This window comes from Branchiostoma belcheri, unplaced genomic scaffold (assembly GCF_001625305.1).
Source record: "Branchiostoma belcheri isolate BF01 breed outbred unplaced genomic scaffold, Haploidv18h27 scaffold37, whole genome shotgun sequence".
In the NCBI taxonomy this organism is placed as follows: domain Eukaryota; kingdom Metazoa; phylum Chordata; class Leptocardii; order Amphioxiformes; family Branchiostomatidae; genus Branchiostoma; species Branchiostoma belcheri.
The window spans coordinates 1991051-2004599 of record NW_017803987.1 but is presented as its reverse complement, the minus strand read 5'-3'; the positions used below and the strand labels follow the sequence as shown (position 1 = coordinate 2004599).

At 38.3% G+C, this 13549-nt stretch overlaps 2 protein-coding genes across 2 annotated transcripts; one reads left to right on the top strand and one right to left on the bottom strand.

Annotated features, from left to right (window-relative positions):
* Positions 1 to 3622: 3622 nt before the first annotated feature.
* Positions 3623 to 9468, top strand: LOC109476334. The gene is made up of 12 exons (XM_019777258.1): positions 3623 to 3801; positions 4550 to 4697; positions 5033 to 5101; positions 5604 to 5680; positions 6060 to 6110; positions 6498 to 6535; positions 6753 to 6872; positions 7024 to 7104; positions 7541 to 7679; positions 8263 to 8345; positions 8515 to 8611; positions 9185 to 9468. The coding sequence occupies exons 1-12, from the start codon at positions 3706 to 3708 to the stop codon at positions 9359 to 9361; spliced, it is 1176 nt and encodes a 391-aa protein (XP_019632817.1). The 5' UTR covers positions 3623 to 3705; the 3' UTR covers positions 9362 to 9468.
* Positions 9469 to 10946: 1478 nt separating this feature from the next.
* LOC109476364 (UPF0587 protein C1orf123 homolog) lies at positions 10947 to 13047 on the bottom strand. Its single transcript, XM_019777299.1, has 2 exons — positions 12882 to 13047; positions 10947 to 12057 (listed from the first exon to the last, which is right to left on the bottom strand). Exons 1-2 carry the CDS (start codon positions 13026 to 13028, stop codon positions 11722 to 11724), a joined length of 483 nt encoding a protein of 160 aa, XP_019632858.1. The 5' UTR covers positions 13029 to 13047; the 3' UTR covers positions 10947 to 11721.
* Between the last annotated feature and the right edge of the window lie 502 nt (positions 13048 to 13549).

The window sequence follows — 13549 nt, the reverse complement described above, 5'->3', positions numbered from 1 at the left end:
TCTTTTTAGGTAGGTACTTGTAATGTCGTTTTTTCTCAAATTTGTTTGTTTCAAATTTGTTTGGTACGAATTCGTTATTTGGCAGGGCTGCATTTTAAAGTGACTCAAAAGTTTTTCTAATGAAATATTGCGTTATGATTAAGTTTTCCTTGAAAATAATAAACGAAACATTTTACAGAAAATAATTTTCTAAGATGTAAAAAGTGAGATTTGGACGTGAAAGCATATGAAGTGTTAGTCTCAGAGTTCATTTATTTCTCCTTGATTGTTTAAAGCCTGGACTTTGTACCATTTTGTGCCATTTTATATCAAAATGCCAAAATCATCTCAGGGAATTTTGTATGATTTTCACGTCCATAAAAAGTAATCTCAGTACATCTAACACCGAAAGTAATCTTTTAAAAATAAAAAAGTCATTTTACCCACACCCTAAAAATGTTTGTATTTCTTCATAGAATATTCTGGACATTATCATTATGGTAGGGTGATTTGAATTATATTACGTACAAGTTGTTCATTCGTGGATTTTCTAGCAAAGTTGTAGAACTTCATATGTTCTAGCTAGAAAGTGATTAAATCGAATAAAGAACACAGTGACGTCGGTAGGAGCACCATAGTAGAACGATTTGTGTCGCTATCGTAACTGTCATTCAAATATTGAGAAAATTGTGTAATCGATGTTTTGACCAATCAGCGTCATTCATTGACAGTATCTGTGTTCTGATTGGTAAAACTGTAACCCCGCCTATCTATTACCATATATGGAACCGCTTAGATCGATATTTAATTTGTACTTGAACGTAACCACGTCGTTATGGTTAGGTGTAATATAATTGTTTTTGTAGCACTATTCATACAAAAATATCGGATACAGATTTCTGTCTGTAAAATATTAAGCGTTTTTGTTTGGGATTTTTATTTACATGACAATATAGATAGAAAAATGCCATTATTTGTGTAATGAACATTTGTATGATATCGTGTTATTTGAGTATTTCTCTTTTAAGACACAAACAAGATATCGATGTTTAGGAGAGTAACACTTGATCTGATTGGCCAGAAAGAAAGATGAAGGTCCGTCATTGGTTGTGACAGTTCTCATTTTGTATGGATTGTTGGTCCAGGAAAGTGATGAAGAATCTAAACGTGTTACAAAATGTTTTATAGATAAACAAATGTTACCACCATCGTATAGAGGCTTACAACTGTGAATATGGTGTTGAATTTTAATATAAGTCAAGGTTTGATGATCATTTTGCTGAATGACAATCATGTAAAGTGTAAAACATGTATATGTATTGTGAGATATGGGATTGTCTGTACAGAATGTTGTGTACCAAAAGTCATTGGATGTTTTAGTTATCATTTTATCAAATTCTGTGTTATTCTATATTTCTTTGACTTGTTTGGCCGTAACTGAACGTATGAGTTATTGCATATTACGTTTGTTCATTTTTAACGGTTACTTTGAAAAAAAAACGCAGCTACTAGAATTCATTAATTCTTAATGTATTACTGTTAGAACATGTGCTTGCTTGTGTCTTATATGATATTGGTTCTCATATCGAGAGGGCTTTAAAAGTTTTGTTGGCTATATTCGACAATCAATATTGAGTGTGAAAGAATCGTGTTAATGTTACATATGGAATGTGTACATGGAATAAAAAATAAAATGATAAAATGTTACCATGTGATGTCGTTCTTTGTTGAGCTCTTTTGGAATAGATAATGGTGGAGGAAACTTTTCAAACTTCTAATTCCAGAAAGTTTTTTGGGACTTCCTGGCATTGAAGTTCACAGAGCTTCATGGAAGTGAACCATGAAGAGGATTTTGTGATGTAATTATAAGGGTTAATGACCCGCCCTGAGGTGAATATGGTATGATAAAACCTTGTCAGTTGCTAGAACCACAGAATTAGGCCACCGACTGAGCGCAGCGAACTGACAAGGCTTTATCACACCACATTTACCAAGAAAGGGCCGGCTTCATATCCCATAATTGGCAACCACTTTTTGTACAGAATTAGCTAGTAGGAAAACGGCAAATCATGAATATTAATAGCGCAAGGGATTAATTGAATTGAAAATACATTTGTAACATGGTTGGTTAAAAAAAACTACGTTATCAGAAACAGAACTAAACAGAACTCTAGTCGAAATTGTCAAATGGTTCGACGCTAATTTTGCAACAACAAATTTTAAACCAAAAAACAACAAAAAAAAAAAAACACCCAATCAAAACGTTTGCATTCTATAATGTAGTTTTGGGTTAACATAATATGAAAGGAGCATACACGCAATAAGAATTAGCGATGATATCAACTCTAATATATCAATTCTGATTGATAACACACTCATATATGGGTCTATTATTCTAGGATTTGTCATTGGGTAGTTTTGGTAGAATCTGCATCTAGGAAAATTTGAAGTCAATGAATAAACGGTTGGACTGTATTTAATTCAGACCTTTGAGAGAAGAACACAAAAACAATGATTGGAAATACCAACATTTTCCAGCTCATTCCCAAAGGTTTAAACTTTAATTTTGTGGCTCAATCAAAGAGTGATTATAATTAAGTAGCTAATTATGTTTCCTTCATTAAGGCCAGTCTCCGAGGTAAGATTCTGGGCTGCCATGGGATTAATTTCACGGTTCAACTTTTGAAAGTAATTCGAATTTGTCATGCCATACCTCATTGGTCCGCTGAAACTTGACGGATGGAGGGAAAATGCATCTTATTACTTTTGTACAAAATTACTTTTGTGAAGTCTACGAATATACATGTACATTTATCTGTGATTTAATTCATCTTGGAAACGTCCTTTTTAGTACTTGGTGATTTTCGTTCGCATGCATTGAAGGTGAATTTCACTTTGTTATCACTTGAGATACATTGTTACAGACTATATTACTACTAAGAAAAAGTTCACCCTATCTGATACAGAAAACGATACATTCCATAAATAGTTGCCATGATGTCAACTCGATTCCATGAGCTAGACCAAATCAACGATTCAATACGTAGCCATATTGTAACTAATATATTGTGGTTTGTAGTAAGGATTGTTCAAAGATACTTCAGTTTTGTAGTATTGTTGTCTTACTGCCACACATTGTACCATGTACGATTGTCGAGCAATAAAGTTCATTCATTCATTATGTTTACCGAAGGAAAACATATTGTTTTTGCTCAGTTTCTTCCTCTTCTTCTTCTTCTCCTCCAAACGGTGACCTATGACCTGACCAATGAAATGATTTGTTGACGTCTGTCACCATGGTAACTGGTGTTAGGTTACATAATGTTGCAAATTTTAACAGTTAACAGAGAAGACCATGTCCGAAGGTAAACATTATTCATTTGCTTTGCAAATGTTACTTCTTGCTCTAGTTCATTCATGCATTATGGAAAAGTTGACAACGAAACGTTGACACACTATTACTATTTTTTTTCTTTCTAAACCTTGAAATATTTTCGTTTCAGCATATTTCTCTCCCTGTGTTCTCTATTAGGGATTGTAGGAAACGTACAAATTAGTAAGCAAGATATATAGATGCATAAGATCTTCTTCAAGTTCCTCCCTATCTTCACGAGTGGACTATTCCGGTTGGTCAAAGGTCATCTTCTAACACATGGCGGTCGTGTAACCAAATGTCCTTGCAAAACAGTAATACATACCGCCGGAAAACAACATTTCTGTGTTTTTATGATGTCTAGCGCAAGGAAAAGGAGAGGACAGAATTCTCAAGCACCGAAACCAAATGCTGAAAAGGAAAATGATGCTCCGAAAGGCCCGGTGGAGGTAAATATGTAACAATATTCTTCCATATTAGTTTGTTTTTATGTAACGACTCGAATATATAACGTTATATATAATATACGAATATTATGAAATATGACATAGCCTAGTATAAAACGGTTATAGAACCTCAATAAATCTAAGAAGTGTTTGTGTGTGTATGTGTGTGTGTGTGTGTCTGTGTTATGTGTGTGTGTGTTTGTATGTGTGTGTGTGTGTGTGTGTATGTGTGTGTGTGTACATGTGTGTGTGTGGTGTGTGTGTGTGTGTGGGTGTACATGTGTGTGTGTACGTGTGTGTATGCATGTGTGTGTGTGTGTGTGTGTGTATGTGTGTGTGTGTGCAAGGTGTACACGTATCATACGTATGATGTCCTTGGTGTGTGTTAATGTATGTGAGTATGTGTGTGTGTGGCGTGTGTACATGTGTGTATGTGTGAGTGTGTTAATGTATGTGTGTGTGTGTGGCGTGTGTGTGTGTGTGAGTTTGTAAACATTTACCAATCGAAAATGCTTATTATATTAAATTATTATGGACTGTCTTGATATGGTAGATAGATAATTAAGGCTTTGATGAGTCCTTAAAAGGATTAGATTTTGGAAGCCCTATCTCGTTATTACCATGCAGTGATGAGTGATAATTTATACCATCACCCAAGAAATCTTTAAGAAGTTGAAGGCGGCTGCCTCAAATTGTCAAGAAGAGTTATCTTCCATGTTGTACAGTAAATGTTTTTGCCGCCATATTGCAGACCTTTGACCCTCGGAGACGGTCCAAGCCGCGTAGCTTGCTGTCGCGGTGTATGAACACGGGCAAGTACATCCTGTTCGCTCTGTTCCTGCCTCCGTTCCTCAACTACTCCGCACTCATCCGCGAACAGGAGATCATGCAACCAGAAGGTCAGGGGTCATTTGAAACTTGTCTAAGGCCACACTGTCTTAATTTTATGGATGACATCCTCTGAAGACCCCCAAACTAATGCAGGCGGGTGAATTAAATTGAAAAGAAATTCCAACCCAAAAAAATGCTACTAAACCATTATTGTCATTTATGATTAAAAAAGCTGGCATTATGAATTTGTGGTACTACCGTTGTACATAGCTATCTTTACGACAAGCCAGCACATGCTGGCCGTTAGCGTAATTTATGAATCGGCACTATATGTATAAGGGGTTATATTGGGGCAAGTAACTATATAGTAAACTATAACATTTTCTTTGTTGTATTTCTGCAGGTGACTTTGTTGATGTTGGAGAGGGACAGAAGATATTTATCAACTGTAAAGGAAAAGGTGCCCCCACAGGTAAACCTGGGATCAAGTAACATTATTGGCAACTCCTCAGGAGTGGTACCTTTTCAACTCAATCTTCCTCAGCCTATAGCTGGCCTTTCTTCTCTGATTGGGACGTGGATCATTTTGGTGGGAAACCCATCATAAAGTGATCTTTTGACTATTTTGATTATTGATATCAAAGCACTGTTGATAAAAAGAATATACAGTCACTGTCTAATTTAACCTGTACCTTTCTACACCTTCTTAGGTAACAGAAACGTAGAGAATCTGTGTCAAATGTAGGGTGTAAAGTCGTAAAAGTCTTTGTGTGCGAAGGGGGAAATTTTGAAACCACAGACTGACAAGACGGTCAAATTTGAGGTCAAAATTGAAATTGGGGTACAAAATGAAAATACACAGAATCTGTGAGAAATTAAAAAAAATTAAAATAGTAAATATTACAAAAAAATCATAACTTTATTTTAAAGACTGCATATTAGATGTGTGAAATTTCTGATTTCTTGTTTTCTAGTGCTTTTAGATGCAGGGACTGGAATGACATCAGATGTATGGGAATTCATACAACTAGAGCTGGCTAGAAGTACCAGGGTAGGTGGATATGTTTTTCTTTGGCCTGTTTGTTCAAATCTTGTCTCAGTATGTGGTGATATTTCATATGACATTTTGTTATTATTTTTACCAAAGGAAAACATATTGTTTTTACTACGTTCTTCTTCTTCTGTTCCAAACACTAACCTATGACCTGGCCAATGGCCTGATTTGCTGATGTCTGTCACCATGGTGACTGGTGTTGGGTTACGTAATGTTGCAGTTTCATGGTCTGCTCTGCTCCTGTCACAATATACTAGTAGTACATGTATGTGAATGTGTTTGAGTAAAAATTAACATGGCAGACCATGTCCGAAGGTAAACATTATGCATTTGCTTTGCAAATGTTACTTCTCTAGTAAATAATGTTTTTTTGCAGGTATGTGTGTATGACCGGGCAGGCCTAGGATACAGTGATGTCCCACCACCGGTATGTGAGATCAGCTTTTTGTTACAAGGATGATACAAAAAGTGAATTTTCTGTTCTTTAAATTCTTTACAAATTAAGTTTAATCAACCCTACTACATTGCAAATAAGTGCCAAGTGGAGGTGCTAGAATATGATGCCTTACTAAGTGTGTTTAGCTGGAAACACAGCTGTCAGCCATGTTTGTTTACCTTCTGGTAGTTTTTGGTGGTGCCACAAACTGAGCATGCTTTTGTGTGTTAAAAACTGGGATGATCCAAGTAAATTGCATGTAGTTTGATGGTTGACAAAATAGCGATATAAACCATGTAATAATATTTCAGCACCAAGGACATTACCAATATTTTTCATTCAGTGTTTCAAACTTTTTTAAAGTGCCTTTTTTTTCAGGGTGTGGAAAGTAGGTGGCAGCCATACACTATTGAAACGTAAGTTAAGTCATTTAAAAGACAATATTCATAGTGTTTTTCTCAGTATTGTTATTGACCAATAAGATTACACGAAACAACCTAAGAGTGTTGTAAAACCTGTTACGATTGGTGAAAACAGGATGGTGGAGACCCTCAACAGTATTGCTTTTGACCAATAAGATTACACGTACCAACCTAAGAGTGTTGTAAAACCTGTTGTGATTGGTTGAGACAGGATGGCGGACAACCTGCACCAAGTCCTCCAGCAGAAGAAAGAGATCAGAAAACCGCTGATTCTGGTTGGTGCAGAGATTGGCGCTCTGGTTGCCAGATTTTACGCACAGATGTACGAAGTGTGAGTAACGTTTCTTTCTCTCTAGAGAAAACTAACTATTTTAGTTTACTATTTTGTTTTTGCTCAGTTTCTTCCTCTGACTTCATCTTCTGTTCCAAACACATTAGAAATTAATATTTCCATAACTGAAAATCCTACATTCTTCCCACAGAGATATCCTGGGACTTGTACAGATTGAGCCACTTGTGGAAAATATCTTCAGTGTGGATGGTGGGGTGTGGGTACAGTACTGGTAAGTAGTGCACTGGGAGAAGCATGTTTAGGGAGACATCCTTTGTCCAGCTTTCTACATGGTGATTGGCAGAACGTACTGCGCCTGCGCGAAACCCCGAATTTTGACGGTTTTCATTGGATGTTTGCCTTTTGTTTGGTCAACGTTGCATCAGAATTTCACCGGCCTGTTGCAGACAATATCATTTTCGACATAACATTTGCAAACTACAGGCGGGATGTTAATCTTATATACGCGAATACCACCTTATATAAAACGTTCTGCCATTATAGTGCTATGCATAATAATACACCACCGGTTTTGCGCAGGTGCAGTACGTTCTGCAGTCTTAATCAAGTGACCGTTTTTTTTAAAAGTAGCAACCTGTATAAGGAGGTTTAAACTTGCTTGATTAGTATCAATCAAAACATGTTTTTTTTTTATTTCCCCCTTATAGGTACAACCAATTGTTGATGTCTCTCCAAGCTCTTCAGTTCTCAGCTTCGATTGGCTTCACGAGGTTTGCTCTCATCTTCGGCATGGTAGACCAACCAATCACAGGGGAGTTTACATCTAGCAGTGTCAAAATCAGACAGGTACATGTATCTGCAACCTCTTTTCTTTAAAAATTAGACTGAGTGTACAATAACACTTTTAAGACATATTATACAGGAATAAAAGTAGTATAATACTGGTTTGACTAAGTGTATTTGTCTGCTAATGTTCTGACTTTGGTTGCATGGTTGGGTGGGTGGGAGGTGATTGTGACAGTTGATTGATAGGAAGGTCACAGGCCATTGGGTGACCCTGCATCCTCCAATGGAGTACTAGTACTAGACTTCAGGGACTGGTGTAATACACAATTATATTACATCATTCATTGTACAAAATGACTAATAAAGTGGTGGACGTACCAACCACTAAGTACCTAAGGATTGAGGTGTTCAATAACTCATTCTTTTCAAGAACTATCGCAGATCTAGAGTGAAACTCTCTGTCACTAAGTACAGTAGGGGCATTATCAATAGATAGCTTTAAACAATGTTTTGAGTTAGATGTTCAAGAGTTAGGTGTAACAAATCGTTCAGTGTAATGTAGCCAGCTGCCGCTGCACCGCGTGCCTGGTGTGTTACTTCCTGGAAGTCTAAAATCTGTGATTTCTTGTTTTTTTCTTGACAGAAATACCTGCTATGTCAACCCCGGCACCTCAGTGTTGCAGTGGACGAACATTACTTCATCAACAACAGCTTCTCACAAATAAAGTAAGGAACAAGTGTACTGTAATTCAATTGTATATCATATCTTATATGATTAGGTCCTGTTGATTTGATTATATGGATGACATCCTCTGGGAACCCTAAAACTGGTAGAAACCAGAAGTAGGATTCTTCTTGATAAATTTTATCTTAAAAGTATTTTGCACTTTTACAGCACTTTATGGACAATGAAGTCATTTCCGAAAAACATCTCAGTAACTGTCATCAACGGGAACTATTACGATGAGCAGCTGCCACCAGAGCTCAACAGGGTAAGTTTCACAGTATTGTTCAATTCCTTTTTGGGAATAGGTGAACTGTTGCACCCAACCTAAAAAATTAGGTGCACAACAAATTTTTTGGGTGCACCATATGAAACAAAACCTAACTGCAGGTCTTACTGCCCCTCTTCTGAGCTTGAATCTAAAATGAGAGCTAACTTCAAAATCTTAAACAAGTACTACAACAAAGATTTTATTGTTTTTCTTTTTTTCACACACTTTTGTGGAACTGTCGCAAGGGTCTGTGCGGCTGCCATTCGGTGCCACAAGGTGACCTCAATATGACTTTCCCCAACCGAAGTTGGGTACCCATTCACACCTGGGTGGAGTGAGGAAAGTCGTGTTAAGTGCCTTTGCCAAGGGCACAACGTCAGGGCGCATGTCCAGACATGTCCCGGGTGCGACTCGGAATCGAACCCAGGTCTCCCCGCTTCATAGTCAAATGCTCTAACCACTACACCATCCAACGCCACCTTGAACGCCGAATGCCATAGTCGAACGCTATACCACTACACCACCCGATGCCACATCCTGTTCACATTTCTGACAATCATTTGTTTGCAGGCGTGGGCCAAGTCCCAGCAGCACCTGATCTCTAACGTCCACCCTGGCTGTAAGCACATCGTGGTCAACGGAGCTGACCGACACATGCTGTACAAGAACCCCAGCTCAGTGGTCAACCCTGTCCTCAGACTGGTCAAGCAGTGGAAACACTCCAACAGAGAAGCCAAGAAACAATGACAGATGCCATCAGTGTTACCCCCTAGGGCCACAGCAAGTAAATTTTATGGATAACATCGGGTCCACAGACTCCAAAGCTAATGCGAGCAGGCGAAAAAAAATAAGGCGGGCCGAAAAAAACAAGGTTCCTACAATTTAAAATTTTGACTCATTCTCTCCAATGATTGTACAAATGGTTTTTATTCAGTGAGAACGTCACATATACACAGCCAGCATCACATATCACTGCATCAAAGTAAGAAACAAAACATTAAATCAGAGACTTTTCTTGTCTCCTCTCTTCATAGTTATCTGCCATCCACCTTCTGGCATGGCAACAGACATCTTTGCCCATTTTTGGCATGTTGACCACTTTCAGAAGGCAACAAAATTAGTTTTTTTTCCAAAATCAGGCGAAAATTGATGCGCGCGCTGATGTCATCCATAAAAATTACTTGCTGTGGCCTAGGTTGGATCAATGTAGTGCCAAAGTGCCGTTTTGTCATGTTCACCTATTCTACTTTCATACTGAAATTACAACAAACGTTGATGAAGGTTAGACATCCGGGTAATGTCCAAATCCCAAAAGTTAGGGGAACACCTCATAACTGTGTTAAGTGCTGTAATATGATTTTTGTCGAGAAGAGTGAGATAGTAGTGATGTTGTTGTGTTCAAGTGTTTGCTTGACAATGTGATTATTTGTCTTGAAAGACTCTACATAGAGTGACCAAACTGCCAAACACAGTCAGAAATAGGGGGTAGAAAACTGAAAACTAGCTGGAAAGCTACAAATTCAAAACAAACATTTCTCAATATTGTCAAGTTGCCTCATTATTTACCTAATGTAGGTAAATTTGATCACCATATACCTCTCTTGTTGGTTTACTCTCTTTGTCTTGGAAGAGAAACTGAGAATACTTTGATTTTGTTTTTGCAAAGACACATAATTATGGTATTACAGATGAGTTTATGAAATATTGTTGCAGTATTGAGTAAAAAAAATGGTTCGTGTGGCAATGTTTTAGTATCCATGTTTATATGATAGTGATATTGTCAGAAGTGTCAATGATTGTAAACTAAAGAGTACCTCTAGATGAGACATAATTTTTTTTCCTTTTAAGCTGCAAGTTGAGGAGCCTGTAAAGATATATAGGCAGTAGTGCTGTGTACCTAAACCCACGTTCAGGTCCAGGTCTGGATTCAAGTCCAGAGGTTTAGGTTCAAGTCCGGACCTACAAAATGTAAACCCAGGGCATATACAAAGTATGGGAGTGACTTCTCAGTTAACATTTCCAATGGAAAAAGGGGCATCTTTACAAAATTTTGTAGCGAGCACTACACTACCAGCAGGGTTTAGAAGCAAGATATGTTGTTTGCGGGGCACGTCTGGGCAAAACTGTGGCCACAATTTACGGAGGCCGACACTTGACTATGCCCAAAGGCAATGTTTTGCAGCGCATATTTTTGACTATTGAAGATTTCAGGTGGTCTAGAACAAAAAGGGGTATGTGACATGCCTTTTTTTTGTAAGTCTGGAACTAGATCCAGACATTCAGGTTTTTTGGACTTGTACCAAAAATTTTTACAAGTCCATAACCGGTCCAGTGAACTGGTACACAGCACTAATAGACTGTTATGGAAAAGTTTGTAAGATATAGTACATGTACTGGATAAGACCAAATGTTTTAGATCATTTGAAGATGTTTCTTAAAGACAAACAGGGTGCAATAGTTCATATTTTTATGGAAAAAATGTGATGATATACAAACTGAAGCAATAATTCTCTACTTATTCCCCACATTAAAAAGAACTTGTTGTCTATATTCATTTGATGTTTCTGTCTTGATTTTAATACTCTAGTTACACGTACAACCATTTCTGTTCTTTAATGTCTTTTAATAGTTTTATGTCATTTTTAATGTCATTCTTTAAATTAAAAACAAGCAGTCAAATAGTCATAAAAACTTTTTCTGTCTTGTGAAAAACTGTCTTATGAAAATAAGACAGTACAAAGGACAGAAAATTGAACAATTTAATTAACAATACTATATAATACATCCCTATCAAATGTACTTTAATAGAAGACATTTCATGTCTTATTTGCACTATTATCTTAAACAGCATGTAAGCAACTTAATCGCAAGTTTTTCAAATCATTCAAATGTTGAAATGAATGATTTTTCTGAGAAAATGGTATGGGAAGAGAAATATAAGAAGGATATTTTTGCTCCGTTAACAGAATATTTATTACAACTATTTTAAGGTCAAGAAATGCTAATATTGCAAACTAAGATACTGAATCAGTATCTTAGTTTGGAATATTATTATTTCTTGACCTTATGGGTACTCAAAGTTTTAATTGTAGCCGATGTCGCTACTTTCACGCCTTCACAAAGCGATGCTCTATTTCCGTGATTCCCACGGGTTGTTGTGCGTTCTCATCGTAGTCCATCCATTCGCCCTCCGTCAGCTCGACCTCATCGAACTTCATACCCGAATTCTCGCCTTCCGCCACGAAACCCACCCTGGGCGAGAAGTCCACCGGCTCGACCCCGCGGCACTCAAACACGACCACGCTACGGAATTCCTCGCTGTTTTCCGCGCAGTACGGTTGGATGCTGTCCTGGAGGATGTCCAGGTTGTTCTCGCGGCTGCACAGTTTGCACTTCGCGACCAGGTTAGCGTGACCCCGCCCTCCTTTCAGCGGTGTTGATTCCTGAAAAACCGATTGGTTGAAAATCACCAACTTATTTGGTTCCAAAGCATGCCCGTAGCCAGGATTTTGAATGGGGGGGGTTCTTCCCACTGCTTGAGGGGACCTCGAGCGCCGGCGCGAGGTTCCTAGGGGGGTCCTGGGGCATGCTCCCCCGGAAAATTTTGAAAAATTAACCTTCTAAAATGGCATTTCGTGCATTTTTGAGAGGATTTCCAAGAAAAAAATCAGAGATAAATTTTTAAGGGACAAAGCATGGACAAAGGGAGCAGTTTTTCTACGATTCCAGTCTATCTTTTTTCAAGAAAAATCTTGGACCTTTACATAAAATGTGGACCAAAAAGTGGACCTTTACATAAATGTGGGCCAAAAAGTGGACCTTTACATGAAAAGTGGACCAAAAAGTGGACCTTTGAGCCTTGTGGGGGGGTTCTTCCGAACCTAATTACGGCTACGGGCATGCAAAGTCTCTAAGAACAAGGTCCCTGCAGTTCAAAACAAAGTTGATAGGGCGCCTGTTCAATGTTCAACATGCAGTCAGCAATGCGTGCCATTATACCAAACTCGTGCCATGTCTTTCCGAGCACAAGAGCTATCTACCATCCAGAATTTGTGACCGTAGCATGCTCAGATCATGAGATATCAAAAGCAGGACTTTCACTGCATTATACCATAACAAACTGCTAGGCAAGTCATTTTGAGGTCTCATCAACACGTATCATTATAAACGTTACCCACCTACCACAAGTTTCATGACAGTCACACACGCACCCACAAATGCTACCAAGAACATAGCCTTCTGACAAAGGTAACAAACCATACACTACCTGCAACGTGACATATTGCCACTTCTCGCTGACTTCTCCACACGACAGACACTTCAGCTTCAGATACCAGCGGAAATCCTCCCCCTCTGGACGGAGGTTGGTGATGTTCTCCAGCACAGCTTTCAACTGGAGGGCAATTTTCACCATGGTGGTCCCTTAGGAAATCTGAAATGACTGTACAGAAAGGGGTACAAAATGACACCTAGCAGAACTCTCAGAAACTGCAGAAGTGGTTATGATGTTCTCTAGCACAGCTTTCAACTGGAGAGCAAGTTATGCTGACTGCAAATGTGCGGAAACACAAAGACACAGACACACACACAGGCAGACACAGACACACACACACACACAGACACACACACACACAGACAGACACACACACACACAGACACACACACACAGACAGACACACACACACAGACACACACAAACACACACACACACAGACAGACACACACACACATACAAACACACACACGCGCCAAAAACAATATCTGACCATTTTTCATGGAGCTAATAACTTCTAGTAAAGTTACATTGTATCTAAAATGAGTAAATATTACGCAAAGGTTGAATTTCTTTTCATTAAAACTTTGAATGCATGAAAATACAACGTGGCTTACCACTTTACACGCATACACGTTCGCCAAGTGCTTCCCGAAATTGGC

What these genes read in the sequence shown, in the direction of transcription:
- LOC109476364 (XM_019777299.1), bottom strand. Translation starts at nt 13,028, where the DNA reads ATGGTGAAAATTGCCCTCCAGTTGAAAGCTGTGCTGGAGAACATCACC. An exon ending in GGCAATATGTCACGTTGCAG is followed by an intron (nt 12,058 to 12,881) that starts GTAGTGTATGGT and finishes TCGGTTTTTCAG; the next exon opens with GAATCAACACCGCTGAAAGG.
- LOC109476334 (XM_019777258.1), top strand. Translation starts at nt 3,706, where the DNA reads ATGATGTCTAGCGCAAGGAAAAGGAGAGGACAGAATTCTCAAGCACCG. An exon ending in ACAGTGATGTCCCACCACCG is followed by an intron (nt 6,111 to 6,497) that starts GTATGTGAGATC and finishes CTTTTTTTTCAG; the next exon opens with GGTGTGGAAAGTAGGTGGCA. An exon ending in CAGCCATACACTATTGAAAC is followed by an intron (nt 6,536 to 6,752) that starts GTAAGTTAAGTC and finishes TGGTTGAGACAG; the next exon opens with GATGGCGGACAACCTGCACC.